The following is a 17,955-nucleotide window of genomic DNA, read 5'->3' on the forward strand; positions in this document are numbered from 1 at the left end:
GTGAATTCTCCAACACTGGAAGTTTTTAGGAAGAGATTGGACAACCATTTGTTTGAAATGGTATAGGGTTTCCTGTGAGCAGGGGGTTGGACTAGAAGACCTCCAAGGTCCCTTCCAACTCTGTTATTCTATTCTATTCTATTCTATTCTATTCTATTCTATTCTATTCTATTCTATTCTATTCTATTCTATTCTCGGTGTGTTTCTCGATTCAAGGTGCTGGTGGTTACTTATAAAGAAGGGGTATCAAACTCACGTTGTCACAGAGGTGTCACGTGTCGTATTGGGACTTTTTCCCCCCTTCGCTAAACTGGGTGTGAGTGTGGCCAGTGTGTGATGCATCCGGCTCCTGGGCTGGGAGTTTGACAGCCTTGCTATAAAGCCTTATATAGGTAACCACCAGCACCTTGAATTGAACCCAGAAACACACCAATAATGTTAATACTGTCTTTAAGTATGTTGTACAACTATATGAATTGCATCAAGAAGCCTTTCAGATAATTTGTTTCCTCCCAGGAATGTTCAGAAGACATCCATGCCTTGCCAAAGCTTCTCCTAGGAGATCAGGATCCATGACAACGATTAAGAACAGGGTATCAGAAAAATTAGTGGGTGGCTAATAAAGAGGCAGAGGACTCTCCTTGAGCTTCTTCTTTAGATCAGATGAACAATTTGGATGAACAATTCTGCACTGAGTAGTGTGTGTAGTGAGGGTAGAGCAGGGCAAGCAGGCAAATGTGGCTATAATTCAAAACCTAAAAATAAGGGGCTAAGGAAAAATATTTGAATATTGAGACATTATATAAATAGCTTTTGTTCACTATGTTAAAAACCCCTTAGCTTTGTAAATAAAGTTAAGGCTAAAATTTTCAGCTACCAGATCTGAGTTGCCAAACATGTTCTGTTGATAACTTGAGGATTTTTGCAGGCCAGATCTGGTAACCCTATTAAAGCCAAAGATAAAGGTGAACGGGAAGATTCATCCCAGCAGCCTTCCTCAAATGCTATCTGCCTGGACCATTAAAATAGAAAACTGTGAGTTTGATTGTTGTTTTAGTTCTTGGACTGTTCACAAGAAACTGCCTACCAGACAGTCAGGCAATAGTGTCAGGACATAGTTGTCAGACTTCACTGCAGAACTAGTGAGCTGTCTGTTTTCTGCTGGCATGAAGGAACCAATCTAAAGAAACATAAACACAGCAACAACATGCCTTTCATGGGCACCAATATCTATTGAAAGTATTCCCCTACCCCATGATGGCGAACTTATGGCACATGTGCCACAGGTGGCACCCGGAGCCATGTCACTGGCACACGCGGCTGTGCCCATTCCTCTTCTGGGTTTCCGGCGCACGCATGCGCAGTGGCCAGCTAGTCTCAGCAGGCCTTCATGCATGCGGCTGTGCCAGAAACCGGAAGTTTATTTCCCGGCACACGTTGGAGGCTATTCGCGCCAGCAAAGCAGCGCTGCCTCTTTGAGGCAGCGACAGCTCCTCCTCCTCCTGCCAGCCTCGCTATAAACCTCGGGGTTTGCTTTAAGGGGGGGAGAAAGGTTCTGTGGGGGTAATGTCCATGGTGCCAGCGGCTGCAGCCATGCTCCAGCGAACTCCCATTGGAGCGCCGATCAGCTGTGTGCATGGCATCAGCCAGCGTAAGAGAAGCAAGATGCCAGATGCTCAGCCCTGCAGCCCTGCAGAGCTGGTTGGGCGGTTTCCAGCATGCTGGTGGGGCCCAGGGCTTGCCTACATAACTTAATATAACTACATAACTGTTTGCTGGTTCTAACGGCCTTCCCCTGCTACCTCTTTGCAGAGGCAGTGGTGCCAGCAAAGTTATGTAGGCAAGCCCTGTGCCCTGCCAGCGCAGGCCATGCCGGAAATCACCTGACCAGCTCCGTGGGGCTGCAGAGCTGAGTGTCTGGCATTCTGCTTCTCTTGCACTGGCCGCCATCATGCTCACAGCTGATCTGGGCACTCCAACGGGGCTTCTCCAGAGTGTGGCTGTAGTCACTGGCACCATGGACATTCCCACCCAGGACCTTTCTCTCCCCCTCCCCCTAAGGCAAACTCCGAGGTTTACAGCAAGGCTGGCAGGAGGAGGAGAAGCCACTGCCTCTTAGCCGGCACGAACAGCCTGCCGCCATAGCCTACCACCACCCTCTCTGCCCTGCAGCTGCTCCTGCCACTGCCAAGGAAACAGCAGCACAACAACTGCTGTTGCCGGGGCTGAGGGGGTGGTGGTGGCAAGGATGGGTGGGCCGGGACTTCCCTGTCTCTCCACCCAAATGGGCTTCTTGCATAGCCCCAGGCCTCCAGTGGGGAGGGAAGGAAGTTTCTTCTTTAAAAGAGGAGGGGGTGAGTTCTCTTCTAAGCAGCCTCGCCTCCCCCTTTTCCTCCTCCTTTAAAAGAGGAGGAAAAGTGCGCCACCAAGAGCAACTTTCCAAGCCAGGGGAGACATCCTGCCTGGGGGGAGGGTGATGTGTGTGTGGGGGTGTTGCCCAGGCAGGGAGTTACTGGTGCAGATCTGTCTTGGCCGCTGGTGCTTTGGCTTTGCTGGATACCTCTGGAAAGCTTGTGAGAGGAGGAGCATGCGCGGCTCTGGCCCCATCGCCCAACCAGGAACTTTTCTGGATTTTGGGTGTGCTGGCAGGTGGACGGAGGGGTGTCTGTCACTGGGGAGCTTCAGGGATGAGATGGGCTTGTGGAAGAGGGGTGAGGGCCAGGACCCCTCCTTTCCCCTTGCCCTCCCAGGAAGCCCTCCTCCTGAGTGCAGCATTCTGCCCCCTTGCCAAGGGAGATGGCACTGGCATTGGGATGTTCTGGTCCAAAAGGGCCGGGGGAGAGGAGATGAGCTTGGGTCCTCACTTCAACTGGGGAGGGGGTGGTGTTTGAAGGGGAGTCAGGCAGGACTTGCTTCAGGATCAATCCCAAAGGTAGCAGTAAGAGGCACGCCGGCTGGGAATGATCATGCTCCCTTGGAAGAAGTGGTGGGAGGGGGTTGCACCAACTTTTGCCAGTGTGAACAGCCTCACACTCCAGGCAGTGTCCAGCATGGCTGGCTGGCTGGATGCTGCACAGAGTGCGAGACTGGCAGGAGGAGCCTCCACAGCAGACCATTGGTGCCGGCAAAGTTTGATGCAGGAGGCTTCGAGGTCCAAAATGGGGCACGGTGGGGCACATGCATGGGGGAGCGCAGGGGAGGATCAGGGACACACATTGCATTATGGGTGCCGGCACGCACGCACGCTGTCGCGCATGTGCACATACACTTTTGGCATGCAAGGACAAAAAGGTTTGCCATCACTGCCCTACCCACATATTTTTTTCCAAGACAATTCTGGCATCCATTTACGATCATCTCACCCTAAAGATTATTTCACAAAACCCAAACAACAGAAATAAAGAAATGAAACTTATTTCCCCTCCCAATTTTTTTCTCCTGCAATAATAGCCAGTAACATTTCTTTTTCATACCACACATAAAAAAGATGACAAAAGGGAGCAGATAGGAAAAATTTCTCATATATGTCTCTAAGAATGTACATATGTGGGAAACAATAAATCAATTACAGAAAACTTATGCACATAGGCTTCAAAGGTTTGTGGGAGGAGAGTCTATCATTGCCCAAAATCCTACATCTTTTTAGCCATTTCAACCATTTCATGAAGGAAACTGTACTTCATAAAAGCAAATGCCTTTTAATAAAACCCGATAAATGCTATCATTCCTTCTAATTTAGAGCTTCCAAAGTGATTACTGTGTATCTTCTGGGTTACTATTATATTTCATGTGGCAGGTTTGCGATCAGAAAAGCAAATAAATAAAAATGTACTGGTGTAACTGGGTAGGGGTTTTTTATATTAAATTGATTGAAAATATACAAAATTGGGTGACTGATTCAGGGCATATTCATTTCAAAGGGAAAAATTGTGGTAAGTCTGCCCTCTCCTGGACCTTCAAGATAGTGGCAAGGACTTAATTCTGTCACTTGCATTTGGTGAATAAAATTTTTGGATTTCAGAGAATTGTTCCTACATTTCTTTTAATTATAAAGCGATTACAACTTAATTTTAAGTAACCTGTAACTGCCGTAAGATAATTGCTGGCTATATAATGTTGGGAATTCTAATGGACTAAATAATGTATTTTCTTCTTATGACAAGTAAACATGAATGTAAATGAATACAGTAACAATGAATGGATAATATTTTTATTTAATACAGCATCTGGATTTCTTTGCTTTCTTTATAGGAAACATAGCTTAAACAGAAATTCATCTTGCATCAGTCTTCATCAGTCAACATGTTTGTTTTGCATCCATATTTCTAAATCCTCAGTCTTGCCTTCTTTATCGCTGCTCTTTAATATGTAAGTCTATTTGTTCATTATCCCTTGGAGTATGAACCCAACATTGATAATATCCAATCTCATTGTTTATTGCAATAAGATTTAAATAAAAAACAGATGCCCTTCCAAAGTAGGAATTTCTTCTACTTACCATAATTCCACATATATTTTCAGGGCTTCTTCTGATACCAGAAATAACAGGAAAGAAACTTGTAAAACAGTATCTATTTTTTTAATCTTCTCTTGATGAGGACCTGTACAGTTAGAACTGCTGTTTTCATTCTCTGGTTCTCTGCTAAGCTTCCTGATAGAGGTAAAGGATGGTGAAATAGACAATAGGCAAGCTACACACTTATTTTAACCACATGCGTCAGGTCTAAAGTATTATTATTCCACCCCACCCCCCTGAATTCTTCTGTAGAACTTGGGAATCTGCAACCACTTCTGAGACCACATACTTAATGTCTCACATTTCTGTAGGTAAATATCTTCATGCTGGATATCAGAAGAATCTTTATTATCACTTAATAAAAAGAGGAGTGACAAACACTAAACGTGAGGTCCATTTTATAGAAAGGTTGTTCTTCAACCAGCAATGACATATCACTACTTCCCCTTCAATTTAAAACATAAAATGACAATAAATACTCCTTTGCACAATAACATACTGAAAAGTATTAAAATTATGATAACAATATAACAACAAACTATCCTAGGAGCTAAATTATGATCTACACATTTTCTTTTTTTCAGCCACAGTTAAATCTGGTGTGTTATAAGCCAAAATGTTATCAGTTTGAAATTGGAAATCCCACAATATTTTAACTACTTTTCAACTATATGAAAATTATTCCTGCCAATTGAAACGGAGATAAAAAAAGAAATGATTTTACAATTTTAGACTATCTGCTAGTGTCCTTTTATTTAAATAAACATTTACAATTATTTAACAATTAACACAAAGACAGGAATTTTGGAATAGGGAGCCTGGCCAGCACCAATGGAGACAATGTGCATACAGTTGAGTACCCTGTAACATTTGAGAGCCCAGATTTTATTTTCTTTATATAGCTTTTCTTTTACTGACATTTTCCATTACATTCTTTCTTAATATGAGACAAAATGAAATTCAGGAATTCTTCAGATACTAATCCAATTTGCTTTACTCTTAAATTGCTGATAAATTAAGACTGAAGTCCAGTTCAAAAAAAGATAGTCTTTATTTGTAAGCTTTATACCGTGACACAAAAGCCAACAGAGCTATTTCAGACACTATTCCAACCTTATCCTTCAGCAAGATATTTGAACTGTTTAAATTGCAAAACGCTGTTCTTTTGTCCTTAAGGTTTGCATCTTCCAAGCATATTATGTGTTTTAGTATACAAAGACATTGCCTACCAAGTTTAAATCAAGTTGTGGCAGCACCTTTTGATGGAGAATGCCTTTGAAGTAAAATACATTTTAGTTTCAATCCAGGTTTATTTTCTGGAATATCTAGAAAAGTTTTTCTTTTCCAACCCTACCATTTTGTTAGATCTGAGCCATTAATATTTTAAAAAATTTAATAGCCCTAGGACATATGATTTATTTTAGGAATTGAATGGTAAGAAATAGAAAATTGGAAACTGAAAACTGAAAAATCCAACAATTATATTTAATACATATATAAGGAATAATCTCTTACTGTTAGAGCTAAAAATGATATAGTAATGGATAGCTACATTGCACAAAACAATTCTAGATTGAGAGCTGATTGTTTGCCATTTTTTTATCTTTTATGTGAAAATTGCACATAGCTATTGGCACATTAGAGCATAAGAAAAATGCCCTTGAAACAGAGATATTACATTTTTAATTAAAGAATTAATCACATCTAAGTTCTCTCCAGTTTAATATTTTTCTTATAAATAAACCCTTGCCTTAATATTAAACCTGTCTTTTAAAAATCTGAATATTGTCACAGTTTACACACTGGTAAATTGCAACTTTTAAGTCTGTTGGGAAATTGATGTACTCCAATAATATTTTCCTTCATAAAAGCAGAACCTCTAAATCTCATGAAGCTGGAAATAAGGGGAGTTGACACGATTATAAAATATAATATTTCACCATTGTTGTTCTAAATCACTAGAAAACACAGCTACATTATTTTAAAATACAAGTTAATGAAATGTGGGCTACGCATGCTAAGTTTTCAACAATGCAAAAGTCCAGCTTAAGCATATTTTTCCTATTCCTTTCCTATCATAAAAAAGATACCTTTTCAACAAGTATACAAAGATTGGTTCAATTAATTTCAGATGAAGAATACTCTTCCTTGTTGATGAATTGAAACCTTTTCTCATTCAGAATGTACATATGTTATATCTGGGTTCTCTCATCCAGTCCTTGAAGACATTTTGGTAAAAATAAAACCTTTAATTTATATGTTTACGCAATGCTTATAGGTATATGTATTTGTTATATATTACTCACATATAACAAATATTGTAGTTAGAATAGCCAGTATTGAACCAACAACAGGTATGACAAATCCCATTTCATGATACAGGTCTCCAGACATATTCATTCAATCTTCAATCTTCACTGATTCACTCCTATTCAAAATTATTCCTGTTCTGTATTATAGTTCCATTATCAGCAATGTGATAAATACCTTGGAGGTTTGTCCAATCAGTCCAGGATTGTGATGAGTATACTCTGAGTATCTCCTTATACCATCTTTGCCATTGAAAAAGTGGTATCAGTTTCTTGTTTATAGCCCCTACCCATAATTAGTAATCCTGGCTACTTGGCTAAGTGAATATTTGGCAGATTATGCTGTCTTGATTGTATGTCAACATTTATGAGCAGTGTGGGGGCCTAGTAATGAAGATGTTTGCCTCCCACTCAAAAGTTTGAGAGTTCAATCCTATTGTAGCAGCAGATGTTTCCCTCTCACGGCGCAAAGAGAAAATCTCTACTGCATGTAGGCATCAGGAAGGGCATCCGGCCAGTAAACATTCAGCTCCATTCAGTCATCCCGACCCTACCCTGAATAAAGGGTTTACAGGGTCATAAAAAGAAAGAAAATGTATGTCAACATATATAAGTTGAGATAGTGAAAGATGGCTGCTTCTTCTGAGCAGTAGAGTTCTCACAAGGATTGTTCCGTAAGCTTGGATGTTGAGCCAATGCATCACAATGTAAATGCTTGGCTTTTATTTTTTTTTTAAGTTTGATGGAAAATCTGACATGACCTTCCAAGCTTAACATCTATTCATCAGTAGTGAGTATATAGAAACTGTAGTTTGATTCTCCTCCTTTATGTACAGCAAATGTTTACTGGATGCAGGTAGGAAAACAGAAGAAGAATAACCAGATTCCACTTTTCAAGATAACATGATTATGTTCATCAAGGGTTATTCACTGTTTTCATCTTTGTCTGAAGATGCAGGGCTATCCCGAGGAGGCAGCAAGTCATAGTGGCAAGGGATGTGGCTGTTTTTTGGTAAATCATAAAGATCTTGGCTGATGGGTCCATTATTACTTAAATTGCCTTGGACAACACTAACTGTTGGTTCTGCAATTGAAAAAAAGTATGCGTTATTACTCTGTTACTGTAAGCGAGAAAGAATCCTAAAATTTAATCAAAATTAATGAATTCATTCATTTAGGACCTTCCATGATTTAAACAGGACTCTCAAAGGGAGGAAGCTGCTAATAGCAAGTAGCTTTGCCAGAAAAGGAGACATCCCCATTTGCTTGCCACCCAAAGGAGGTAGCACAACTTCCCTTAATTGCCTCAATCAATGGTAAATATGAGGCCAATGTCACCCAGAGACTTCCTGTGTTTCACAGTTGTTATGGTGCAAGACAATGGCCAATTCAGGAAAGTGTGAGGGGATATATACATTATCTAACATTGCCCCCCCCCCGATAAAGGTGGGATAAAAATCTAATCAACCAATCAATCATAGAAAAGGTGTTTTATTTCCAGGAGTATGTGTGCTGAAAAATCTTTGGGTCATATTGGTAATGAAACTCATAAAACTTAAATCTTTGGGGAAAATCTAATTTAAAAATAGGTAATAAAATGTTCTATTCAGGGGTGAGTTCTACTTACCTTTACTACTGGTTCACAATGGGGCCACGGGCTTCTGTGCAGAAGCTTCCTGATGACATCCAGGTCAGTGGGTGGAGCCTCCTGCCGGTTTTACTACCGGTTCTTGCGAACCGGTCCGAACCAGGGGCAACCCATCATTGGTTCTATTGGAAACCTGGAGTAGAAGCTTTTGTGACTTTAAACTATTTATTATATAATGGTTGTTTTTAGGATTTAGCCTGACTTCAAATTAAATTTGGTCTTCCAGTTCACAACAGCGGTGGTATATTTCAACTTAAGTATGTCCTAATGGATCCATGTACACCAGATGCTTTGGCTGCTTCAAAAGCATCTGAAATACTCAATTATTTGAAGGAATCCGTGGAAGAAGTAAAATATCTCTATTTAAAGTTTAAGTATATTTTTAAAATGGAACTTCTGAGATATTCAAAACAAGGACTCAAGAATAAAAATCTTTGCTAATGCCCTGTCAAGGGCTTCATGTCCTTACAAACTTTAAAATGTATCAATGTATTTGATATTGATTCATCAAAAACTTGTATTATGACCATATTGGACTCCCCAAAGAAGGTGCTTGAAAGGATAATCAACTTTCTTTGTTGGAGGTATAAAACAATTTGAGGAATCATTGATTCATATTGTGGGGTTATATGATCATCTGGTATCTTTTTGGAATAATATTTTAATGTATATAAAAAGTGGAATGGTATTTTAATATACATAAAGTACATTAATGTACATGTCATTATTTAAAATGGCTACACAATGTGTTATAAAATAAAATAATGAAATAAAATAAAATAATAAGATAAGATAATAAAATAATAAAACAATAAAAGCAGATTTATGGAAAAATCTTAATATGTTAATGTGATGTTGAAATCAATATGAAAGCTTTGGAATTATCTAGGATATTTGACTCTCCAACTTTGAATGAAAGTATTCAATGATGGTGCAGCAGCAACTCTCACTACTTATTCATTCTCATGGTCCTGAAATTCCTCTTTATTTAGAATTTGGATTTCCTTTGCTAAAACTGCCATCCATTGGTTCTTGTCCTATGCTTGAACACTATAGAGTTGCTGCATTTGTTTCCACAAAAGTCTTTCTGCTGGGCATCTTCGTCTTTCATTACCCTGGAGCAGTAGTGGGTTCCACTTACCTTCGCTAGTGGTTTGGAACAGTGAGCGTGCAGTGTGCGCGCTCACTTCGCTCATGTGCCGCGCTTCTGTGCATGCGCAGAGCATCCATGATGACCGCTGCCACTACCAGTTCGCCTGAACTGGGGTGAACCGGTAAAAACCCCCACTGCCCTGGAGCTTCCAGATAGACTGTCCTATCTCCTTCTTGGCCCTATCTTATTTACCATGAACACAGACTTTCCAGGGTAACTGATCCCACTTTCTGCCTCAAGCTGTTTAATGTCCATCCGTGACAGCCAAACAAGATAAATGAAGCTTAGGCTCCAATCTTAAACTTAATTCAAAACCAACTTCAGTGCTTTCCCATTAATAATAACTGGAAAGCACAACATATCACCTGTTGTTTTCCCGTGTCACTTATATGTTTATTTAATCTATTTTACCCTGCTTTCCATGACAAGAAATCTGAAGTTGAGCTGAATTTTCAGGAATTGTAGTTGAATTACATAACAGGATGACACATGCCAAATTGAACACAAACTTTTTTTAAAGAGCTGCCAATAACATTTTCATTTCTTCGCAAAATTGGAAATAATTTTGGCCATAGTTGCCTCTTATGAGAAATAAGTCCTGCCAAGTTTTCAGATGATAACATCCAACAATTTTATACTGTAATTCAGAAAATACCAAATAACCGAAATGAAATTGTGAAAAGGTTCTTCACTTTCACAGTATTTTTATTTCATAAATGAATGTTTATTGGCATAATAAATTTAATTTTCTTCATTTTGAGCTCACTAGCAATTTTTTAATCAGTTATATGAAAAAGCTTTAACGTTGTAGCTTTTCAACTAATGAATTAGTCCTCATGTAGCACTTAAATAATTTCTGCTTAAAATAATGTTTTTCCCCTTTTCCCATAGTAATTTATCATGACAACACAAGATAGAAGGGAGCCTCCTAGGAAACCATCCTAATGCCTTCTAATTTAAGATTTTTTTTAATCAAGCTGTTCATTACCAGTATGTATGTATGTATGTATGTATGTATGTATGTATGTATGTATGTATTTTGTATTTAAATAGAAGGTAGAGTCACAGAAACTGACAGACTGATGATGTGGAAGCAAAATCGAGAAAAACAGAACAAAGGTTACTGTCACATAAGTGGTAAATTTCTAAAATTGGCACTTACCAACTTCGTATACATTTTTGTTAGACGAAACAGAGTTATTAATTTCTGCATAGGCAGAATCCCTGTGTGCTGGTGATTTCATTTCAACATATCCACATTCTGAATTTTTTGGCATAAGCGCTGGTGGATCTTTAATAGTAGCATATGGATTTTCAGAACTACTTAAGGAGCAGTTACTTAAATTATATTCAGAATTCTTTATTAGGTCTAAGAAAACACAAAAATTATAATTTAACAGTACTATAGAATGACAACGAATAACACATTAGAATTATTCTTTGAAATGTTTTGGTTATTTGTCAAGTTTCTATTTCTAGTGCAACATATACAGCAATAACAGTGAAACAAATCGGCAAATTAGTTCATGCTAAGCCAATGATTTCTTCTGCATTGTTTCAACTATTCACAGTGAATTTAATGAAAATGAAAGTCCTTGGAATAGTAGCCAATTACGAATTTGATATAAATCGGTGTCATGATGAGGCTGTAGACAGAGCCAACATTGTTTTAGGCTGTATCTACATAAACATAGTTTCTGAATCATGGGGATTAGTATTTCCACTTCAGTATTGCAATGAATTCTGGGCACATTTCTAACATTCAGATAAAACTGAAGAAGTTCAGAGAATAAGGAAGAAAAACTAAACCTTAGAAAGGGAGATTGAAGGAGCTCAGAATGTTTAGCCTCAGTGTAGGTTATGGGGTATTGAAGATTCATATTTTTTTGCTGGTGAAACCAAAAAATGTAACCAAAGAGATGATGGGCTAACATTCATTGGGAGCAGAGGTGGTGCAGCTGTATATGGAAATAGTTTAATAAGGATTTCTTGACTGAGCAGAGGGTAGTCCTAATAACCAAAAAGTTTCTAACTCTGTTAAATAAAATGATGGGTGGAAAGATGCTCAAAGGGCCTAAGGGAAAAACCTATTTTTGTATTCTTTTCCTTTAAGTTCAGGAGTAATGCAACATATTAAAAAAACTTTACATAGTATCAGAACATACAGACAGTCCTCGACTTACAGCCACAATTAAGCCCAAAATTCCTATTGCTAAGCAAGATAGTTGAGATAATGAGTTCTGCCCCATTTTACGATCTTTCTTGCCACAGCTGTTAAGTGAATCACTGCAGTTGTTAATATGAGTCAGTTGCAAGTGTCCAAATTTTGATCACATGACCATGGGGATGCTGCAACTGTCATAAGTGTGAAAAAGATTCATAAGTTACTTTTTTCAATGTTGTAAACTTTGAATGGTCACTAAATGAAAGATTGTAAGTTGAGGGCTACCTATGTTTCTGAGGTTCACGAATTAACATATTCTCAGTATTACTTTATAGTTCCTACATATTTTTATGGGTTCTATCCAGAATAGGATCAGGTCCAGGATTGTCCAACTTCAAGAAATCTGCCATATGCTGATGCATTTTCTTTTGGGGGAAATTTCATACTCACCTTTCAAGGATTTCCCCAAACAGCTTCTGTCAGCTCCAAAAACTCCTGTAAATAATGGATAAGAAGAAAATCTAAATATATTAGTAGTCTCTTCTGCTGGGAATAGTTATATTTATTGCACTAATTGTTCCTAATTTCTAAAATCTACAGTATCAGGTTCAGAACTGTCTACTTTTATGTTCCTACCTAATTCATTGTGGTAACCTCCATGCTTCCAATCAGCTGGCAATGTCCCTGTGTAATCCATGATGGGGGCTCGCTTCTGAGGATCCATATTTTTAAGATTCACAAACAATTGGTTCTTGTTTGACTGTTTCAAATTAAAAGAAAGGTAAATAATAATATATTTCATTGTATAGAAGCAGTAGCAGAAATCAAATAATTTAACAACCGGTTCACCCAGGGTCAGGTTGGCTGTTGTGGGAGGCATGGCCCATCCCTGTCCTCCAGCTCCACTGCACATGCAGGACGAGCCTCCCACAATGGCCAACCTGACCCTGGGCGAACCAGTTGTTAAATTTCCACCCTTTGCCAAAAGGCTGTTTTCGAGGGTTGCTTGTCTGCATGTTGGTCTTACGGCTGTTTCAGCCTTCTGGATGCAGCTCCTTTAAGAGGCAAGGTTTCCGAGGAACGAGGAGGGGAGATTATCATAGAGACAAGGAGTTGATGATCCTGAGAGTTCACGCAGGAAGGTGAAGAATTGGGGGGAAGTGGAGGGAGGGATTCCCCCTCCCCATGGAGCTGCATGCAGGGGGTGTTGTCAGTCTGTGGGCAAAAGTGAGAGGGGTGAGGAATTAAGTTGGCAGCATGATTGGGGCCCAATGTAGGGGAGACTGCAGGGTTAGTTTGGCCAGGCAAATTATCCCCTCCCACCCCCACTATCAAAGTGGATCCTGGGTGCTGCGCTGCACTGCAATGGAAAAATGGGCAAAGGAGTGGCCGGCATGAGGGAAGGAGGAGGAGCAGAGAGAAGAAAGAGGGAAATCAGCCTTCTCCTTCCCTCGCGCCAGCTGCTCCGTTACCCGTTTCTCCATTGCAGCACCCTGGATCCACTTTGATAGCGGGGCTGGGTGGGTAATTTAACAATCGGGTCACCCAAACTAGTGCGAACCGGCTGAATACCACCACTGTAAAGAAGACAAGTTCTATACAGTGTGGTGTTTTATAAGTATAGTCTTTTTTGAGATAGGCAGTTCATACATCCATGTAGCACAAAGTATGCAGGCTTTTTATTTTCTTACCTTTGACAGAGTCATCCTATTCACGTTGTTGGCATTTGCTGTATTTGAGCATTGTGTTAGAGTGTGATAGCTGGGGTTAGAGAAGTAGTGACTATTAGTGCTTCCACCATTATTATGAGAAATGGTTTCTGAAAAGAAAAAAAAGTAGATCTTTATCACTAACCATCTTTGGCTTTTATATCGTGATTCTTAAGAACTATCAAACAGCTCTCCTAGAATTAAAGCACAGATTAAGAATGGTTTATATCATTGCTTTGCACTACTTTTTCACTCCTAAATTCATCTTCTGAATTTAGTCTCTTCCTCAATTATTATGATTCTTTAAAAAAATATACTAAATGGTCATTTAATATTTCACAGCTTTATGAAAATAAAATGCATGTCTCTGTCTGCACTCTAAAAATTTATTTAATAATTCAAATTATTGCTGGCCTTTCATCAGTTTTTATGTGGATGTTTCAAATGCAGCTTGTTACCAAAATGAAATATAATTGTTTTTCAGTCTCTATAAAGGTCAAAGCAGATATAATATTGCTCAAGCCATGTAATTTGCAATGTCATACATCCATTACTTTCCCACACCCACATATCAATTTCTTTTTAAATAATAGGTAATAAGTTCATTAGCAGGAGCAATGAATGTTGATCTGTTTGGTTTCCCCATATATTACTGAAATATCTGTCTATAAATTGTCCTGATAAAGCAAAACAGGTAACTAAATTTTCCAAATATTGGATTCCCATCATTGTTTAATAGTAGCCATTCTTGCTTTGGCAGATGAGAACTGGAATTCAACAATATCTGGAAGATCAAATATTGCTGGATTAAAGACATTACATTACATTTGGGGATTGTAATGACTACAGCTAAGCAATGTATAGGAAGTTAGTGGTTAACAAGTAGGAGATGCTAAATAATTTCAACTATAAAATACTATACTGAGGATATAAGAAAGAATTCTAGATTTTCATTTTTCTTCATAGCACTGTGGTCTATGCCATGGATGTCAAACTTGATCATGTCATGTGATGTCATATGACATATCATGACATTTTTTTTTCTCTTTGCAGAGCTGGGGTGGGGCATGGTCTATCTGTGATGCATTTGGCCGATCGGCCATCAGTTTGATACTCCTGATTTATGCAGTCACTAGGAGTCGAAAACACCTTAATGGCACATAATCAACTAATCAATCAAAGCAAAATCTTCTGTTCCTATAGATTTTGCTAATAATGTACAACGCCCCTAACAACTGAAACAATTTTTAAAATTTCTTTGCTAAAATTATGTCTAACAGATGTAGTCTATGGAGATTCTCAGTCATCCTGGTCATGGTTGTCCCAAAGGTGCTTTTTCAAGAGGCAACTGGACTTTCTGGTTTTTTTTCTTTGCAAACGTTTCACTTCGTATCCAAGAAGCTTCTTCAGCTCGGAAGCTCAGAGCTGAAGAAGCTTCTTGGATGAGAAGTGAAACATCTTCAAAGAAAAGCCAGAAAGTCTAAATGTCTAACAGAGATAGAATTAATGCTTGCAGTACTATATTCCTACCTGAAATTGTATAATCTGCATTGATAACTCTCATGGCAGGTGTGTAGGTAACTGCTGGCATATTTGTTTCTTTCCCTTTCTGCTTTTGTCTATAAATAATGAACAATGCAAGCAGAAAAAGGACAACAAGGACAAGAATTATGATTCCAGCAATGGCTCCAATTTGGTAAGAATCAGATGGAATGGCAGCGCTAGTACGGCTTAAACTGTTCAGGTTTCCTACAATGATCACCCCTGCTGCAAAAACAAGAAAAGAAAAGAAAAAGAAAAGAAATGAAAAAGTCAGTCATAAACATATAAAAGAAGTCCTATGTGCATATTTTAATTCTGATTGCCTAACCGGAACAATATACAGTATACTAGAAGCATATGACATGTTTTGAAGTGAAAATATTGTTCAATCTCAACTCTGTTCTAATCTACTGGCAGTTTTCTGACACTGTAGCAATCCCCCCCGCCCACCCCATCTCTGAGTTAGAACATACTATTAGGAAATGGGTACAGTTCCTGCAATAAATTATTTCTAATTCTAAAATTAGAAATTAATTTTAGAATGGCTGTTCTAAGGTGGAAACAGGGCATTTGGGGATCATCACATTTCAATCTCAAAATGTTTTGAAAATGTCTAATATACACTAATTTATAAATGGTTTAAGTATGCTTGAAAATGGATAAGGTGCCTGGTACTCAGATTTTTTTTTTTTTGAAAATATGCTTTCACATAACAATTACATTACATTATTGAGTTATATATTTAAAAGAGTTGCTGTAAGAGTCCTGGTTCTTAAAAATCACTTCACAGGGAGTAGTACATTAGTTAAAGCACTGGAATAGAATTGGACTCAAATTTCCAGTCAGCAATAAAGCTGTCAGAGACTTTAGAACAATCCATTACCGGCATTATCTAACTGTTGTGATCTGAGGTTCATCCAAACTAGTTTTAGTTCCGCCCCCCCCCCCCCCTTGAAAACAGTCTGCCAGATACTGCTAAAACTTGGCAACCTACACTAAGTATTGCTGATTAATCTCTACATCAACAAGTCTTGGCATTATGCAGAGTGTCTGCACAATGCTTGCCACTTTGGCTAACACATATCTTCCTCTGCTCAATTCAGCCATTTTGGAGGCAGTGAGTCAGTGACGGGAAAAGGAAGCAGCATAAAAGAAAGAAGGAAAACAAGGGTCTGTGGCTTGAAGGTGCTTGCCCAACACCTTTGTCTCTTCTTTTCTGCCCATCTCCTGTGGGGGACCTGCAATCAAACTTGTCACACTATATCTTGGCCAGTGGAAAATCTGATTGGCAGACATGGAAATGTTACTTAGATCAAATAGGTAGATGTTTAATTTTTAATCCTGAATCAATTTAGTTCAGATCAAATCCTCTTAATGTAAAACAGTTAACATACATTAAATTGTGCATTACGTCCGATCTTAATCATGCTTAGGAAGAGGTCGGTGCCATGTAAAGTATAAAGAATTGTCTCTGATTATGCATATATCGAGTGCGAGTGAGATCCTAATAAGCTTCACATATTGTGAAATTAAAACTCTCAGCATTCTTCATCGTTGTCTAGTATTCTAATCCAAAAACTGAAATAACAAAAGCACCCACACAAATATACTCTGGGAGGCAGTCATGTCACCTTTTTAATGAGCAATTTTTAGAAAATATTACCTTGGTCACATCTTGCTCCTTTCCAGCCAGGGCTACAGTAACAGGTTCCAGTGATATGGTCACAAGTTGCGTTGTTCAGGCAATCGCATATTTGCCGACAACCATAACCGTAAGTACCCGGGGGACACTCTTTAGAAAGCAAGAAAAAAAGCACATAGAGTTTTTACTTTATTCTAGTTTGCAGTCAGATTCATAAACTAGTCATAAGTGACTATGAGCAGCTTAGAGTAAAACTAGGACTTCCAAATTCTTAGTAATGGCGAGTGAAGATTTGCTACCTTAATGGGTATCGGTTGATCAGCAGGGCAGGAAAGAGTCTATTTCCTATGCAACATTTCTCTCCCCACTGTTTTATGAAAAGCAGGCCTTAAATGAATTGAGTGTATGCAGGAAGAAGGAGAAATAAAAGCCCTATTTCATGATAGGAAGTTTTCCTATGAAACAAAGTCACGTATGTATGTTTACAGTGCTGTAGCCGGATTAGTTTATAAGATTAGTTTTTCTTGAAGCTCTATGAATAAATTCTTATGGAAAGCCTGCAGATGCAATCGGTCACCACCAGATGGCGACGTTTCACAAGAAGACATTATATCTAACCCATACTCTGATGTGCTGAAAGATTATTATAAATGCAATCAAATACAATTTAAAATAAATGCATGTATAACATAGTATTAACTCAATAGAAGATAATGTTGTCACCAATTTTCTAAAGAGGCTCTACAGAAAATCAGGTTGCTAAAAATAGCTGGGAAACCATTCGTTACAATAGAAATCAAACTACCGGAATAAAATATATTGTGATGTTTTACATATATTATAAAAATATGTTTGTTAGTAATTGCATTAATTGAAGTTAAAATGTAGTTTCCTGGGTATTAACTGTAAACATTTTCTTTAGAAAAAAAAAGTTTAAGGGAAAAATACTAGTAAAATGTTTCTCATCATACACCAAAGCCAACTATAATATTCAGAACATATACCAGTTTTTAGAGGAAAAGAAAAAAAAATTGTAGATTGTTTTTAAACTGATGAAATATTATTGAAAGTAACTTCACCTAGAATACAAACCTCCATCTAAATCCCCCTGTTTACATTACACTCCATTGATTTCAAAGAAATGTGGATGCCAGTGACTTTGCTTAGAATTGCAATTTTAAGGAGCTAACTATGCACTCTTAAAGGTAAAGGTTCCCCTTGCACATATGTGCTAGTCATTTCCGACTCTAGGGGGCAGTGCTCATCTCTGTT

At 38.4% G+C, this 17,955-nt stretch overlaps 1 protein-coding gene across 1 annotated transcript in view; it reads right to left on the reverse strand.

Moving 5' to 3' along the window:
• Positions 1-7,748: 7,748 nt before the first annotated feature.
• MEGF10 (multiple EGF like domains 10) overlaps positions 7,749-17,955 on the reverse strand; it is a 75,812-nt gene continuing 65,605 nt past the window's right edge. Inside the window, exons 18-24 of the mRNA XM_070935684.1 lie at positions 16,705-16,833; positions 15,030-15,266; positions 13,482-13,609; positions 12,427-12,550; positions 12,241-12,285; positions 10,789-10,995; positions 7,749-7,909 (exon numbers count right to left, since the gene is read on the reverse strand). Coding sequence (XP_070791785.1) covers positions 7,749-7,909; positions 10,789-10,995; positions 12,241-12,285; positions 12,427-12,550; positions 13,482-13,609; positions 15,030-15,266; positions 16,705-16,833 — 1,031 coding nt within the window. The remainder of the gene's footprint in view (positions 7,910-10,788; positions 10,996-12,240; positions 12,286-12,426; positions 12,551-13,481; positions 13,610-15,029; positions 15,267-16,704; positions 16,834-17,955) is intronic.

This window comes from Pituophis catenifer, unplaced genomic scaffold (genome assembly GCF_029215685.1).
Source record: "Pituophis catenifer annectens isolate HBS135680 unplaced genomic scaffold, rPitCat1.0.hap2 SCAF_2, whole genome shotgun sequence".
Taxonomy (NCBI): domain Eukaryota; kingdom Metazoa; phylum Chordata; class Lepidosauria; order Squamata; family Colubridae; genus Pituophis; species Pituophis catenifer.